Here is a 16,506-nt window from a genome sequence, read left to right on the forward strand (position 1 = left end):
CTCTCCCCTCGTGCCATGCTGTCTCACCTTGACTAGTGTAGGCAGGGCTAGAGAAACACTGTCAACATGTGTCTGAGGTCGAGATATGCAGCTGTGCCTCCCCCTCGCCAGGGCTGCTCCACCAGCGGCCTGCCAGGCTCTATCCACTCCGAGCTCTGGCTCACATTGGCACAGTTACCCATAACACCCCATCTGTTGTAGCTTTGTTCACTAGGGCAGTACAGCGCAGGGGATAATGGGGGCACTTTATTTGTTATAATTAGCCCTTACCTACACTTCTCCTCCTCTTCTCTCCTCTTAAAAGTTCTCCCGGCTCTGAAATCCAGTCCAGGTGCACTCATCGTTACTTTTCACAGCCCTCCCTTTCAGCACATCAACCGCTGCCTTCATCTTAGCCTCAGCACGCCCCCGCTCCCTCCCATCCTACCATGATGGATACGTTCTGAGCAGACGCACTTTCCTCAAGGTTTAGGTCATTCGCTGCATCAAACATTTGAAAGCTTGAGCTCAAAGAAAATGACAACTCCTGTCTTTTGAACTACAAAGAAATTCAGAAAAGATTTGTTTTCTTCCCTCCCATTTTTTTTTTCTCCCTCTCACCAGCTCTTGACTTTGACTTTGCCGTGACTTTGAGGTGTTAGCGCCGAGGCTGGTGCTTTTGAGTTTTGTTGAGAGGGCGGGTAACACAGATCTTCTGCCGCCTGTTGATGGTGAGGGGGGACCCAGAAGGCACCTGCTGTGTGGTGGAGACAGCAGGCCCTTTGATCCGGGTTTAATGCGGTGCCATGTTTTGTCTCTCGCGCTGCTCTGTGTGCCACGTCCGTCGGGATTACGTCAGCTCCACCTTGATCTGTAGAGATCCGCTCTCCTCTCAGCCTGGGTCATTATCGGCACTCTGTACTGGGGCATTGGCCCGAGGTTTCGCTCATTTAGTCTTGCCTCGTATTCAAGTGCAGCACCTTACGTCATATATCTTGATGTAGCTTTTTATGTTGGCGACATGGCTCTGGGCACGGTCGGTCATTTGGTCTGTACACTACTTTGGTCCAGACTGTCTAAGCAACAATTTGATGGATTGACATGAATAGTACAGACATAAGTAGTCCCCAGAGGATGAATCTTATCTTTTATTTATATATATATATATATATACACACCTAATACTTTGGTGATCCTCTGACTTTTTTACCTAGCATCACCATAAGGTTAACAATTGTAGTTGCAGTTTGTAATGGAAAGTTAGTGCCGATAACATTTTAAAGAAAATGTAGATAGATAGATAGATAGATAGATAGATAGATAGATAGATAGATAGATAGATAGATATTAGCATGTTTAGCATGAGAATGTTATTGTGCTGTTTTTATCCCTTAGCTTATTGCACCACACCATGTATAGCATTACGATGCAGCTAACATGCATGTTTATTGACCGCTGATGCAATAATGGCTATGGAAATCTATCCTACCTTCCCTATGGATTAATACGGTTTGTCTTAAAACCTACATTGACATTTTTGTGATACTACACTACCTACATTCAAATGTAGGTGAGCCTTTCCCGTAAGGCTTCCATAAATCAAGCTGTATTTCCACTCTCATTTTGTCACTGAATCGTTGCAGCATGTATTTACATCTGGAGTACTGTGCTACTAAAGAATATTGGTCAGCCTTGGCTATTTATTTGGCTGAGGCGGCAGCTCTGCGGCGGCGGTGGCGTCAGTCCGTTGTGAGCGCAGCGGGTTGAATGACAGGCACCGCTGATTGGAATTGACGTTGCAACGAGATGTGTGTCAGTGCTCTGACTGCTCATCTCGCCGGGCAGCCAGAGACGGCCACAGCCAGCGCCATGCTGCTACCACGGCTACGAGATGGGTGTCACCATGATTACATCTGCCCTCAAACACAGCCTGTGTATAGTGTTCATCTGTGTGAGTGCGACTTGACGTGTGCGTGTTTGCATGCTTCCAAGTTTGTGAGTGTGTGTGTGAGTGTTTGTGTGAGTGCGTGTGTGGGTGTACACGGGTCTCTCACGTCCAGACCGTGCTGCAATAGTGTTTACCTCTGCCCCTCTCCTCCACCCACTCATCAGTCACTCCGCACCAACTCATCTCTCTCCTCCCGCCTCTCCTCTGAACCTACACTCCACGCAAAACAAATGCCAGCAGTGACAGCTGCAAAACTGCTGGGTAGCACAGTTAAAATAGGATCTTAGCCCTTAAGGTTTTGCATTAGATTTTGCATTTTGATTTTTTTTTTTTTCATTTTAAACGTACAGATCACATATAAAGGAGACTGAAAACCCATAACTATCTTACTTTTGTGTATATAATGTTGAAACAACCACATTGTGTTGTCCTCCGTGAGTGATGCAGGGATTTCTGTGGCCACTCAGCCTTTTCGATGGATCTCTTGATTTTCTTCATCAGTTTTAAATTTGACATTGCTTTCTACTGTCTTTTGAAGAGCTCTTAAATATGCCTTAAGATATCTTCAGAAGACAGTAGAAGACAATGTTGGACAAGATTTGGCATTATTTTTGCCAATTAAGAAACGCTTATACCACCAATCCATTCAGATTAAATATTTTCTTGTATGTTTGAAAATCCAAACACTGATTTGTAGAGGAAGTGAAGGGACTTCCTGAATGATTAAAACATTTAAACCACTGGCTTAGCTTAAATTTTGCAATATCGTCATCACTATTAAAGAAATGTTATTTATGGCAGTCTAATAAAGGCACATCTTTGTGGATTTGTGTTATGTGGAAACAATTAGTCAATTAATGAATTAGTTGATTGACAGAATTATTTTACATTTTCAAGTAATGTGTCGCGCTAAATGTCGCTGGTCTTTTCAAAAGTGAGTTTGATGTTCCATATGATTGCAAATTGAATTTGAATTGCCTTAGGCTGAGATTGAGTTTGAAAACATATTTGTCAGAATAATCGATAATAAAAAACTTAGTTAGTTAACAGCACTAATCTGTATGTTGTACATGAAGACACGTAATACTGCCCAGCTCTTTTGTTACTATAGCTACTTGAATACAAAGGCCCTATGAGTTTGTATGGCATGTTATTTTTTTGCAATTTTACCAAAGAAATTGGGCTAAGAAGGAATAAATATTGGTTAAAATGTTTATTAATTAAAAAGTTTTTAAAAAAGCAGTTGAAGAAATGTTGATAATTGAAAACTGAAAAAAAAGAAACTGAAGCTGGAAGAAAAACAGGCAGACGTGGACATTATATAGAGCTCAAAATGGCAGCACTAAAAATGGAAGTTGAAATTAGATGTTGGAAATGTTTTACTAATAAAGATGAGATTGGAAAAAAAAAAACATGCAGTATAATGGTAGAGTGTTGACCATATTTTGCCTAATTTTCGCAACACTTGTATTAACACCAAGGACTGGGTGTGTGTCAGGAGTCCACTGGATTCTTCTGGTAGGTGTTGTGACAAGTGGTGTTGCGGCGGTGGTGGGCTTCCCACTGTTTTGTTCTAATAAGCATGGTGCGGGAGCGGGATTGTTGTGACATCCTGTCAGCCTGTGGGCTGGACGGGCGCTCCGTGAGCAGCGCAGTAGGATGGACTCCCTATGATTGTGCACTGACCTTTGCATCATGGGAAAGATGACAGGTAATTTAGAGGCCTCAGGGACTGTGGAACCATACATTTGTTGTCCCCAAACCACCCACAGCACCAACCACATTCACCTTGAGATGGGAGCAGTATATCCATGAACACTCTTTATATATATATACACACACACGTTGTTCACACCCACGCATGCAGAAATGCTCCAAACATTTGCACACTTATTTGAGTGCACACGCACACGCACACACACACACACCCCCCTCATCGTCACACACTCTAATCACCTGCATCATCACAAGCCATCCTCAAACAACCAAATCACAGGGGGTGGCAAACTGGTGAGGCAGAGGGGGAAACTGATGATTTAGAGTGATAATTGCATAATCACCAGTTGTGATAATTGTAATTGATGACTGCATAATTGCTAATTGCGCTCTTTATGGGAACCCCTCTTTTCCGTTGTCTCTCTGTCTCTCTCTTTATGTCGCTCAGTAGCCCTTCACTCTGCTTCCCCTACTTCTTTCTAGGTTTGTTCTCTCCCCCTTTATATATTTCTCTCTCTCATCAACACATGCTAGCTTGTTCTCTCTCTTTCTCTCTCTCTCTCACACACACGGGTACTGTAACTATTCTCAAAGGCTTATCAGTAAGTATTTCCCAGCAGCCTTGTCCCAGAGGCTGTGTTCTGCCCACTCTGTTGCTGCGTTAAGAGTTATGGAGGAGCGCTAACAGGTTTCCTTTGTGTCTCTCTCTTGCTACTCTGCCCTGGGCTTTACTCCTGCTTGTAAAATCAACCTGTGGCCAAGCCCATTCCCTCGGTAGCCATATCCTTTATCACAAAATGGGTGAAAACAAAGAATGCGCGGTGAGCCGGAGCCAGGGCCACAGCCATATCTCTTATCCCAAAAGAGATTTGCCAGTTGTAATGCTTCCCCTAGCTGTAGCTCTCTGTACATTCAACCCCCCTATCTTCTCATATCTGTTAGTACGAGACTTCTGGCTCTGAAATCTCATGCGCTTGGCTGGAGGTGGGATTAGCATGGAGATGAAGATGACTCCCTGATCAGCCCATATTATGCACGACACCTCAGAGTGCTTTGATGATAGCAAGGGTGGGCTATGGGGGGGAGAGATCTATACGCATAGCGGGCGCTAACGTGAGAAGGCATCAGGCAGGCGTGTGATTGATGTCTCTGCTAGCGTCTGTGGGCAGGTTAATGGTGTGATTGTGGAGGTAATCTCCGTGTTCTCTCGTTAAAGGATGATGGAGGGCCAGGAGACCCTGCGTGTCTCTGGAAGATGGAGCCCTAGCTGTTGCCTTCACAGGATCTCCGGCTCTTTACACATGCAGTTGGGTGCCTCATTTGATGTATATGCTTCAGAGGAAGCCAGGCCAGCTAGCAGACTGCCAGTGAAAAGTTGATGACTTGCAGCGGTGGAAGAAGTATTGAGTAAAAGTACTTATGTAAAGTACATAAATACTCTGTTGCAAGTAAAGTCCTGCATTGAAAATGTTACTTAAGTAAAAGTATGTAAATGTCATCAGGGAAATAAAGTGAAAGTATCTATAGGTCTGTAAATTGTTGGTACACACCAAACAAATGCAGGCCGGAATGAAGCAGGAAAAAACTCCCTTTTCTGAAAGTGGATTAAACAAGAAAACAGATGTCCAAAAAACAACAGCAAACCAACTAACAGGAACTAGAGACAAAACACTCCACAGATGAGACAACAGCATGGAACTAGACTAAGAAGTGAAACACCACGGCAACAAACAAAACAATCTGACACAAGACAAAGGGAACACAGAGGCTAAATACACGAGACAACGAGCAAACAAGGGACAGGTGATACCCATCAGGGTGGGGCAGGACAATCAGACAGGCGGGGAAACACAGGAAGTAAAACTGGACAAGACGGCACAGAAAACAAGACTATCACAATAAAACAAGAAACAAAACGTAATACAAAGACCAAGAATTACACAATCACAAGGAGACAAGACATAGATCTAAAATACAACAGAAAAAGGCACAGAAAACAAAGAAAAGTACCTAAATCATAACACTACATGTGTTTTGTTTGCACAAATCTTCATTTGTAAAGTAACCAGTAACTAAAGCTGTGAGATTAATGTAGAGTAAAAAGTACCATATTTCTCTCTGAAATGCAGCAGAGTAGAAGTAGTGGGGCATGAAAAGAAAAGATTAAGTACAAGTACCTCAGATTTATTGTACAGTACTTGAGTAAATGTACTTAGTTACATTTGAACCACTGATGACTAGCAGTGGGTTCAGCCACTCTGCTGTAGTGGCCATGGAGTTCAGGTGGAGTTTGTCTGGATGTCACCAAGTGCTGTTGGAGCTTCGCTCGTTGTCACGCTGAGGAGCAGAGGTTTGTTATTTGGCGAGTGGTGACACTCAGGGATACAAAATTGCTCCCGTTCACAGTGAAAACGAAGCAAACATAAAAACAAGTCATCAGTGGCGACAAAGCAAAAAGGAGGTTGGGGTTAAATTGGGGTATAGCTGAGTGAAACAACAGCGTAGAGTACAGAGAGCTGGCTGAGAGCTGAAGAATATTACATCTGTATTGATTGGGCTCCAGCCTTTTCCATTTTCCATGAACTCCTCTGAGCTGCTCCAAGTGGGAGTGATGGGGGGGGGGGGGGGGGGAGAGATTTGCTTGATCTTTATGATATTTCTTTAAACATGATGCTGTCGTTATGCCTCCCGGGGGAAGACACCAGCCATTTCCAGTAAATCAAAGGCTCTCGGTCCCTCAGTGTTCTCCACACACCTTAATTATAACCCCACTAAACAGCCCCAGCACACTACCACCACCACCACCACCCTCATAAGTGTTTTCAGCCTTCGCGAAATGAATGTTTTTAAGTGTCGTCCTATCGATGATGAGCAGCCTGGCTCAGCCATACCGCACACTTGACCCTCCGTTTTGGAGTCCATTGAGCCGATCCGACGGAGGCTGTTATCAACAGTGACAGAAATGACATAGACAATAGATGACAATAATTTGAATTCTGTCTGCTTATGGGGCAGGCGGGCGGGCGGGAGGGGGGGGGGGAGCGTGATCTGATTTACTGTTGTAGAGCAGAGGACGGTGTGAGGCGGTTACAGAGCTCACAAACAGGCCCGAGGTCTTAGCGGGAGCTGGGAGCAGCGTAACCCACATATCCACTAGTGCAGGTGCCCTCTCCATGGGGCCAGGTGGTGGTTAATTCGCTTTCTTTGTCCCTCCTAATGAACCGTTAATTGGTTTGCATCACCCGCCGAGCCGAGGATAGCAGGTGCCGAGTGCTGCTGGTGACGGAGGCCGCTGTCACTGGGCAAGCCTTCTTGCGCACACCGACACCTACATTTAACAGGCCAAATGTCACCTCGCAGCATGCAGCAACTTGGCAGTAAACGGGGGATATCGTCATAGTTTACAACTTGTTTTTCTAGTTGTCAATGCTTATGTAGAAACACAGTCTTTGCATTGGTTAACCTATGCATTAGCTATATGAACTGTATTTCTCTCTTGTACATATTAAAGATACAATACACATGCAAGGCATGCAGGACTAGTTATTCAATGTATTGAAAGGATGCTGTGAGGTTGACCTTTGCTCTTGTTACTATTGATCCACTGTTGGCAATTTAAGATTGTAAGTGTTTTTCTGCTCTGTGTAAAAGTCAACGTAATGCCTGAAATGTAAATATCCTGTGCACTGTGAGTTAAGACATATGCCAGGATGTTATTAGTCGATGTTTACCTTAATGGCATCTTCTCCGCTGCAGGTGGTTGCTCTGAACAAGCGCAGCAAGGAGGCCGAGTCTGCATTCCTGGGAATCTACAAACAGCTTATCGAGGCCCCAGGTGAGTCTCCCACTAAGTCCAGAGATGTGTACCTTCACAAGCAGCAGCGGCAGCAGCAGCATAATCACCACACTCACACACATTAATTCAAGAATGATCTTTCCCCATTCAAAGATCCCTTACTGAAGATCAACTCCACATCAAACCTCTACCGCTGGACCAGCCCTATACAGAAAACACACTGACATATCATATATATCTGAACACACTTAAACCAAAGTCATTTTCTAGTTATTTTTCATAGATATGGTGCAACAGCACATGGCTATATGGTACATAAACTCTGTACCCTGTGGCTCTTATCTATTTTTCAAACTCTGTGCTCTCAGAGTGGCTTCCAAAACTCTGCGTGAGGCCACTTCAAAACCCAGCACTGGTCCTTGAGTGTAGCCTGGCTGAGGAGCGAACACATCCTTGAGGAGCTCTGCTGTTGATTGTGGAGGGCCAATTAAAATCCCAACTGAAGTCTGGCTTCGTGTGGAACGCAGGCCTGATGAGGCCAATGGGGGGAAAGGGGAGAGAGAGGCAAAGACACAAAGTGAGAGCAAAGAGGAGCGATGTCGTGCGTGTTTATTCAGTTGTTATTTCAGTGCCAGGGCACATGTACTGTATTGCTCTTTGTTGCAGCAAAAATGCAGCCCAATCTCAGTCTAGATCAGAGAAACACTTGTGGCAGGAGTAGAGAATGCTGTTTACAGATTCAATGAATACAAGATAAAAGTCTGCGTCAGAAAAATAGCGACAGCAGCAAGTGACTTTTAAAGGTCTCCATTTTTCCTTGAAGTCCCCTTCTTGATATTGCTCCGCCACACACACACACACACACACACACATACACACACACACACACACACACACACACACACACACACACACACACACACACACACACACACACACACACACACACACACACACACACACACTTTGAATGGAGTTATTTCCTTGATAAAAAAAAAACGTTGTTTGAAGATGTATTCAGTTTGATTTTCTGACCTATACCTTTTATATGGGGTCCTTAATTCAAGCCCTAGAGCGTCTTGTGGAGTATATTTTGTCAAAAAAACAGAGTTATGTGGAAAAACAAAGACTAAAAAAAATAAAAAGAACAACCACAATCACCCAACATGAACTCTATACTCAAGTATAGTAGCTTTTGTCGTTAGTGTACCTAATCATTGTTGTCCTCTCTGTCTCTAGCTACAGTGTTATGTACAGTGTCGTTATATTGTGTGTGTATACAGTAGTAGACCTTCCTGTGTCATGTTACATCAGGTGACGTAACACAGCGAGCCTCCTACCTCCTCCTGACCTTACCTTTACAAAGGGAGTCTGTTTCACTGTATCACTGGGACCAAGTGAAGCCACTTTGTTTTTCTTTCTCAGTCATAGTACTAATCAGTGCTGGGCAAGTAGCCCAATAAAACAGAATTAATTGCTCATTACTTATTACTAGAGCCCGACTTATAAAGGATTTTTAAGGCCGATACAATACAAATATGTGTTGTTTTTTTAAATTTAAAAATTCCATTTTCCAATATATATTTCATTTTGTTTTATTTAAAAAATCCAGAAATGCGTAACAAAACATAAACAGATTTCCCTCACATTAGTTATTTGTAGTTATTTATGAGTTTTCGCTAAAATAACATGATAATAATTTGTTTTTATTATCACAACAGAACAGAGGAACATCACAATATATTGAAGTTCTGATAAATAAAATTTGTAAAAATACAAACTTAAGATATGAAACTTGAATTCCTTTGAACAAAAACATAAAACTATACAGCCGCAAGCGGCGATTTGCGGGTTTAAACCTTTATTCTCAAGAGCGACTTCAAAGTAATTTCACACATGTGGTCCAATGTCGTTATAAAACATATCCTGCAAGCTTTGTAACGATTGGACAGCCAGTGCACTTGGTTTAAAATGCCTACAATTGATTTGTCAAAAACATTTATTTTAAATTCAGTGTGATATGTAGCTCAGTCCAGCTAATGGCAATTTGAGAAAAGCAAATGACCAACATTAAAACAATTGTCCTGGAAGTTTTGTGTAGATTGGACAAACATTTAGTCATTTATAGCCTGATTTTAGCTATTTCACCTACAGTTTGTTCAGGTACTTATGAGGACATTCTGAGAGATTTGTGATGATTGGACAATGAATATGTGATTTATATTAAAATGTGTGTAATGCCACACACCTGTCTTGCACTTGTAACGCCCCCCTAGTGGCGTATGTATATAAAACTGTCTGGGTATATCTGGGGCAATTATCTGAACATAGCCTGTGTGTTTTGTGATGATTGGCCTTATGGTTGCTGATTTGTGTTCATTTATGTCCAGAGACACGCCCGTTCAAAGTTCATTGGTCAATAACTTGAAAAGTAATTTGTAATAAGCTGGATCCATTGAGGATTCACTGAAAGTTTGGGGGCAATCAGTGCTATGAAATAGAAGGCAATCTCAAAAATGTGTTTTTCAAAAAATTCAAAATGGCGGAAACCTTTTTTAGGCGGACCTTAATGGTCCATGAGGCTTTGTAGAGCACATTAAGCTGCACCTGTGTGAGACTTTTCAAGTCAATTGGACTTACGGTGTGGGGGGACGTGCACACCATTTCCTCTTATTCCCCCAAGCTTCATGTTTCAACTCATTCCAGCTCACGGGAATTTGAGCCATGGCAGCAGACAACAAATAACAATAATAACTAGAACAGACAAACATAGAAGGGTTCTATCCATACATGTATGTTTAACAGTCTATGGTTCTACCGCTTTGTGGTTAGAACCCTAATAATCTGTGTTGCCAACAGGGATGTTGTAGCGTGTCCTCTGGTGGACAAACTATGCAATGCCAACACTCAAAACATGGTTGACCGTCCTCTTTTTATTATATTTTTTAAACATTCATTTATCAGAATCATTTATATAAATATATTATTAGCCATTATAAATGCCGATACCGCCTAATATCGGCCTTCCAATATATCGGTCGAGCTCTGCTTATTAATCAAAGAAAGTTATTACAATGAATTACTCAATGGAAAAAGTAGTAGCATTACTTGATAAATTACTTAAGAGCAGAAGTGGTTACGCGCATTACTTTTCCCGACTCTGCCTAGCTGCGTGGCAGGTGCCTGCCGACAAACTTCAAGCTTGCCACACCCACTTCTGCATTTCACATTTGGAAAATTGAAAAGCAAGACATCGTGTTTTCACAAGCAGCCAGCTTCCTGTGTTGAGGTGTTTACTGAGCTAGCTTATCCCCGCTGACCGCACGCAGCTCTCCTGTCACTGTGAAGCTCTCCAACTCTGGGGAAAAAACAGCTGATTTCTGATTATAGGATTGCCATTTGCTAACATAAACTAACCCGCTAAGAAAACACAACATGTCTTCTTAGCAGGCATTTTATCCTCAGATTATCAATTATCCAAATATCAAATAGGGTTTGCATGAACTTGTCATGTCTCAAAGAGGGGCCCCGTATCCAGCTTTGAAGAAAAGTGCTCACATGGTGCATATTTCTTGACAATTAATTATGTTTCATCAAATACTCACAAGGTATCTTAGAATTAGTGGGTTTTTTTAAAGATTATTTTTGGGCATTTTCCTGCCTTTATTTTTGACAGGACAGCTGAAGACATGAAAGGGGAGAGAGAGGGGGAATGACGCAGGTCAGGGTCAGACCAGGGCCCACTGCGTTGAGGAGTAAACCTCTATACATGGGCGCCCGCTCTACCAACCGAGCTATCTGGGCGTCCAGAATTCGTGTTTGCCCCACAGCCCCATGTCAGGTTAATTTGACCATGCAGTCTTTCTATTAAACTCAAAACAATTCAACCCATCCAACTCATGGTAAGACCTTTAAATTGTATTAAAGTGTATTTTGAGTGGCCCAATAAAGACTTAATGGGACATCTCACTATGTCCTAACAAAAAGACTAGTATGTCACATGCTTGCTGTGATTTGGACCCAAAACAGCACACAGCAGCGTACAACTGTAAAAATGGCAGATGGAGATGGAGTCGTGAAAGATAGCAAGCTACGATTCGCCAGGCTGCAACTTGTGGTCTGCCATGACTTTCAGCCAAGTCACAGCAACAATCTATGACTCATTGATTTCCTAATCTGACACAGTGACCATCTCAAAAAGGCCAAAGAATCTAGAGTTGACAGCTCCTGACATTAGCTGTGTTCATTGCCAGATATCCCCCCACTTCTCGGTCTGAGGCCGAGCAGTACAGACTCGACCATTGAGAGTATTTCTGCGTCCAGCCCAAGCAGTATGTGCTATCTGTGAGGAGAGCCTACAGTATCCTGTGGCTGTTTGTCAAAGTACATCTTGCTGCGGGTGCCCAAGGTCACAACTCCACCCCCCCTCTCTTGCCCACCCCCCGCTAGAATGGATGACTTCAGGTACACCGGAGGACAGTCATTTGGCTGTGGCCCCACTTCATTTCTCTCTGCCCCTCAAACACAACAGTGAGCATTCCCACCATTCCCCCAACAAATGCTACAGCTCATGTATTTTTAATCTTTCGACAGATGCAATTATTCTTTACACGCCATGCTCGTTAATCTTAATGCAGTTATTACTATTCATTGCAGGACGTTTTTTCCCCCCTTCTATTATTTCATTTGAAAGTGCCTCTTTGTCAGTGTGTGTATGTGCATGCTCATTTGTGTGCCAATACTAAGGCCTTCAGCCCAATCACAACCGGCCAACAGCAGAGTTAATGAATGCAAGAGGTGAACAAGGAAGGCGGGGGGGTTGCACATGCAGTAGCAGCTCGATATGTGACCTGTTGTATCTGGCTATCATTAACATCTTGTCACATATCAGTTATCCCCTTTGCCGTGTCCACTATTGAATACAAATAACATGTCTGTTACATTTGTGAGATTCCGGCATGATAATGTTTCAGTTGGTTAATGCTCCTGTTCAATGGCAACTTGAAAACAACAAACAAACTCAGAACAGAAATAACTTCTTGATGCGAGTGATTGAAGTGGTTTCTTGCCTTTTTATGAGGCCCCCAAGCCGAGATGTCAATCCGCTGGAGTGTTTCATTAGCGTTCTATATTTTGATTTGCCGGTGACACCACCTCATGCTGAGCACTGTAACTCCCACCCAGTCTGGGGCTTGAAAGAGGCCTGTTAGCAGTGTTTCCCTAACAATGTTTATATCACCTCCGCACGGTTTTGATCAGTGCAGATAAACACATCCTGATCACTGAACGCTGAAAACCAGTGGCAGCTTCTGCCCAAATTCATCGGTTTCCCAGAGATGCACCTAACTTCGTCTGTCTTTTTTCTTCCTCTCCTACTCGCCGTCTCACACGCTCTTCTCTGCTGGAGAATGTGTGTGTGTGTGTGTGTGTGTGTGTGTGTGTTCGAGTGGCGTTTGAACGCCTGCGTTTGTTGCCACCTCTGTGAGAGCAGCGAGGCCCTGTCGCCAGGGGCGTAGCCCTGAGACTGACGCTCCAGGTGTTTGCTCTTTCTCGCCTCCTCTCCGTGCACACGCTCATCCCTTAGGATCCACCCCTCTCCCTCTCTCCTTAGAACACAGCTCCTTTTATCTGAGCAGGGAGCTCACTAAGAGTTTGTGAAGATTCTGATCTGAATACACCCCTCTAAGTATGTGTGTGCGAGGCCTACGGCATGTCTGAGGTATGTGAGGGTTTGTATACTGTATGTGTGTGTGTGTGTGTCTGTGTGTTTGTGAGTTAGTTGAAATGTTATGGCAACAGTGCTTGCTAGTGGTGACCACCGGTACTACGGAGCAGAGCACAAGTACAAGCAGCTTCTTTTTTTGTGGTCACACTGAGTCGCGTGTCTTCTTGTGCAATGAGATGGTGGTAAGTGCTTTACATACTCGCACCAGATGTTTCCCTCGGCTATGAGATTATAGGAACACAATGCACTGACCTTCGTACGAGGAGTCATTCAAATGCATAAAGAATAGTAGTCCTTCTTCAACCTTTCATGTTCATAAGCGGGCACCAGTGAGAGAGAGGCCTGCGAGGCACAGCAAGCTGGCTTTTTTTTGTAATTTTGCAGCTGAGTACCTGCAGTCAGGATGAGAGCAAAAAAAGGAGCGGCGTGCGTGCGCGTTTGTGGCAGTCTGTTGGAAAATAAGGACGCATAAAAGCTGATGGAAAATGAAAGCTCTCTGGGCGGGACGAGATTATGCACAAGTGATTAATAAGAGCAGTAATAAACAAAGGCCCAGGAGATGTTTGAGGTGCTTAATAATGCATTATGTTCATAAAAGAGCTGGGCCTCTCCAACTGATCCCTGTGGAGTAGGAGACCCCAGAGGGACCAGGAGAGAGTGTGCTCTTAAAAGACTGTGTGTGTGTGTGTGTGTGTGTGTGTGTGTGTGTGTGTGTGTGTGTGTGTGTGTGTGTGTGTGTGTGTGTGTGTGTGTGTGTGTGTGTGTGTGTGTGTGTGTGTGTGTGTGTGTGTGTGTGTGTGTGTGGGAATGTCTGCATGTGTGTGCCTAAGAGCAGATACAATTTAGCCATGGGAATAAAAAATGTAAAGACCATAGACTGGTGTATTTGATGATGTTAATTCATCGTGATTTATCTTACATGTCTTATAAATAAGATTTTTTTTTTGTATCATTTCAAGTGAAGTTTGGTTTGGATGTCAGTGGCACTTCTCTTTTCACTGCAGCATTTCGTGTTAATTTTAAATGCCATCTAGCTCCAGCTCCACTCTTTGTTGCGAGCTTTAAAGTGTCTTGGTATTGATGTCGTTCCTTCTACGTCCTTCAGTCTGCCAAACAAAGACATGGAACAGCATTGAAAGAGAACAGGTTAAGAAGTTTCTCTCTCTCCGCTTTGTTTTGTTCACACACAAAAGCCGCCGCTTCCCACAATCATTTCTTTTTCATTCCACCTATGTTTTTTATTTTTGTATTTTCTCCCTCCCTCTGCCACATCAAGGTAAAGCGACACGTCGCTTTGCCATGTGAATATCAAATGCTCGTTGGTTTTAAAATGCACCGCAAACAGAAAAGTCATGTTTACGAATTTGTTGCAAGCAGTTTGTTTTTTTTCTAATCGAAACTAATCCTTGTCAGGTAGAAGAAAAAAGGCTGTGATTTATCCTACACACCTATATAACTTTACGTTGTCTGTGAAATTAAAGACCTAATGTTCTTTCAACCTAGTTTTGGTTCTTGACAACAATATTACAGCAGTGTTACTGTTTGTTGCAGCAGCGGCACAGCATGTTTATGGACCTTGAAGTCCACTCAGAGGGAAAAAAAACAAGACTGTTTTGAATGAAAAGAAAAAACCTTGGAGCACAGCCTTGTAAATTAATTTGTTCGTGTTGTATGATGGGAACACAGCTGGCCTCATTAACATGCGCACAACAAATAATTATAGCGTTTTTTTTTCCTCTCTCTTCAGCCAGCCAATGCTTGGCTAATGGGCTTGCTGGGTTAATTATGTCAGAGCGTAATTACACAGGGCCCAGGGAGACATAATGGTGCACCCTGCTGCGCCCACACCGCCTAATGATGGTGTATCGCTGACAGGGCCAAGACGGACCGCCCCGACACACCTGCTTGTCTTGGCGCACACCACCCCGGTCCACCCCCACACACCTAGACACACATCCTGAACATGTGCACCTTCCTCCCCAGTGCCACCTGCAGTGCACGTAGCCTTCCAGCTTCTGACAGGCTTTGGCTCGTGCTCACCCTGGACTGAAGGCTCACCCAGCTACAGAAACCGCCTCCCGCTTAAGAGACGTGCAATCGCAAAGCAACGCAGTGACCACAAGGAAGCAGCTACAGGGTGGCAGCCTCATTATCGCGCAGCCAAAGTGATGAAACCCAATATCAATGAAGCTGAGAAAATGTGCAAAAACAATTAAAAGTCATACTAACATATGTTCGCTATTAGCAAGTAAGGATTCATTCCAACATGGGTCCTATTTTTTGTTGTTTTTGCCATCTCTTCTAATTTTTTTTTTTTTTATAATTTTTTGGGCATTTTAGGCCTTTTACTTTCTATAGGAGAGCTTAGACATGAAAAGGGAGAGAGAGTGGGGATGACATGCAGCAAAGGGCCGCAGGTCGGACTCCAACCCACGGCCGCTGCATCAAGGAGTAAACCTCTGTATGGGCGCCCGCTCTACCAGGCGAGCAAACCAGGCACCCAAAACATTGTCATTTCTAACTATGGCAGTGAGCTTCAGACCAGTATGAGCTTCAATACACGTCCATTAGAATGAATACACCTCGGATACATGATAACCTCTGTTGGATAGCAGAGACCCAGGTTCCATTCATCCCAAGATTATTTGTCTTAGGAAATGGTCCAATCCTAAGCGGAAAAGATAAGCACATGACAAGTTGGTTCCAAACCAGTTTAATGATAGCCAGACAGATTCTTTTAAGAGGATGGAAGAATGAAGGGGGGGTCAATTCAATAGTGGCCTTGTGGGATAGCTAGGCTGGCGGCTTTTGAAAAAAAGGCTATATAAACGTTTTTCCAGATCTCTACAATAGGAAATGGAAAAGAACCTGAGCTTTCTGGAGGGCTCCTAGGAAGCTTTGTGCTGGGGAGAGATGTGTATGAAGGGCTTAAAGGTCCCATGACATGGTGCTCTTAAGATGCTTTTCTATAGACCTTAGTGGGCCCCTAATACTGCATCTGAACTCTTTCCCAAAATGTAGCCGTGGTGCAGAATTACAGCCACTAGAGCCAGTCCCACAATGAGTTTTCCTTAGTATGTGCCATTTCTGAGTCTGTAGCTTTTGAGGAGGAGAGAGGGGGGGCAATGTGGGAGTGTGGCCTTGACCAACTGCCACTTTGCTTGTTTGAAAGCCATGATGTCTCTCTCCCATGGGTGGGCCAAATTTTCTGGGCGGGCAAAGCAGAGAAAGGGGAGGTAACCTTGCCCCTTATGACCTCATAAGGAGAAAGATTCCAGGCCATCTGAGCTTTCATGTTCTCAAAGGCAGAGCAAGATACCCAGGGCTTGGTTTACACATATT

At 43.6% G+C, this 16,506-nt stretch overlaps 1 protein-coding gene across 4 annotated transcripts in view; it reads left to right on the forward strand.

Annotated features, from left to right (window-relative positions):
* The window catches only part of LOC116686665 (homeobox protein cut-like 2), a 102,165-nt gene that overhangs the window by 58,991 nt on the left and 26,668 nt on the right, over positions 1-16,506 (forward strand). For all 4 annotated transcript variants that reach the window (XM_032511687.1, XM_032511689.1, XM_032511688.1 and 1 more), the window contains exon 4: positions 7,400-7,478. In XM_032511687.1, the coding sequence (XP_032367578.1) occupies positions 7,400-7,478 (79 nt within the window). The remainder of the gene's footprint in view (positions 1-7,399; positions 7,479-16,506) is intronic.

This window comes from Etheostoma spectabile, unplaced genomic scaffold (assembly GCF_008692095.1).
Source record: "Etheostoma spectabile isolate EspeVRDwgs_2016 unplaced genomic scaffold, UIUC_Espe_1.0 scaffold433, whole genome shotgun sequence".
Taxonomy (NCBI): Eukaryota; Metazoa; Chordata; class Actinopteri; order Perciformes; family Percidae; genus Etheostoma; species Etheostoma spectabile.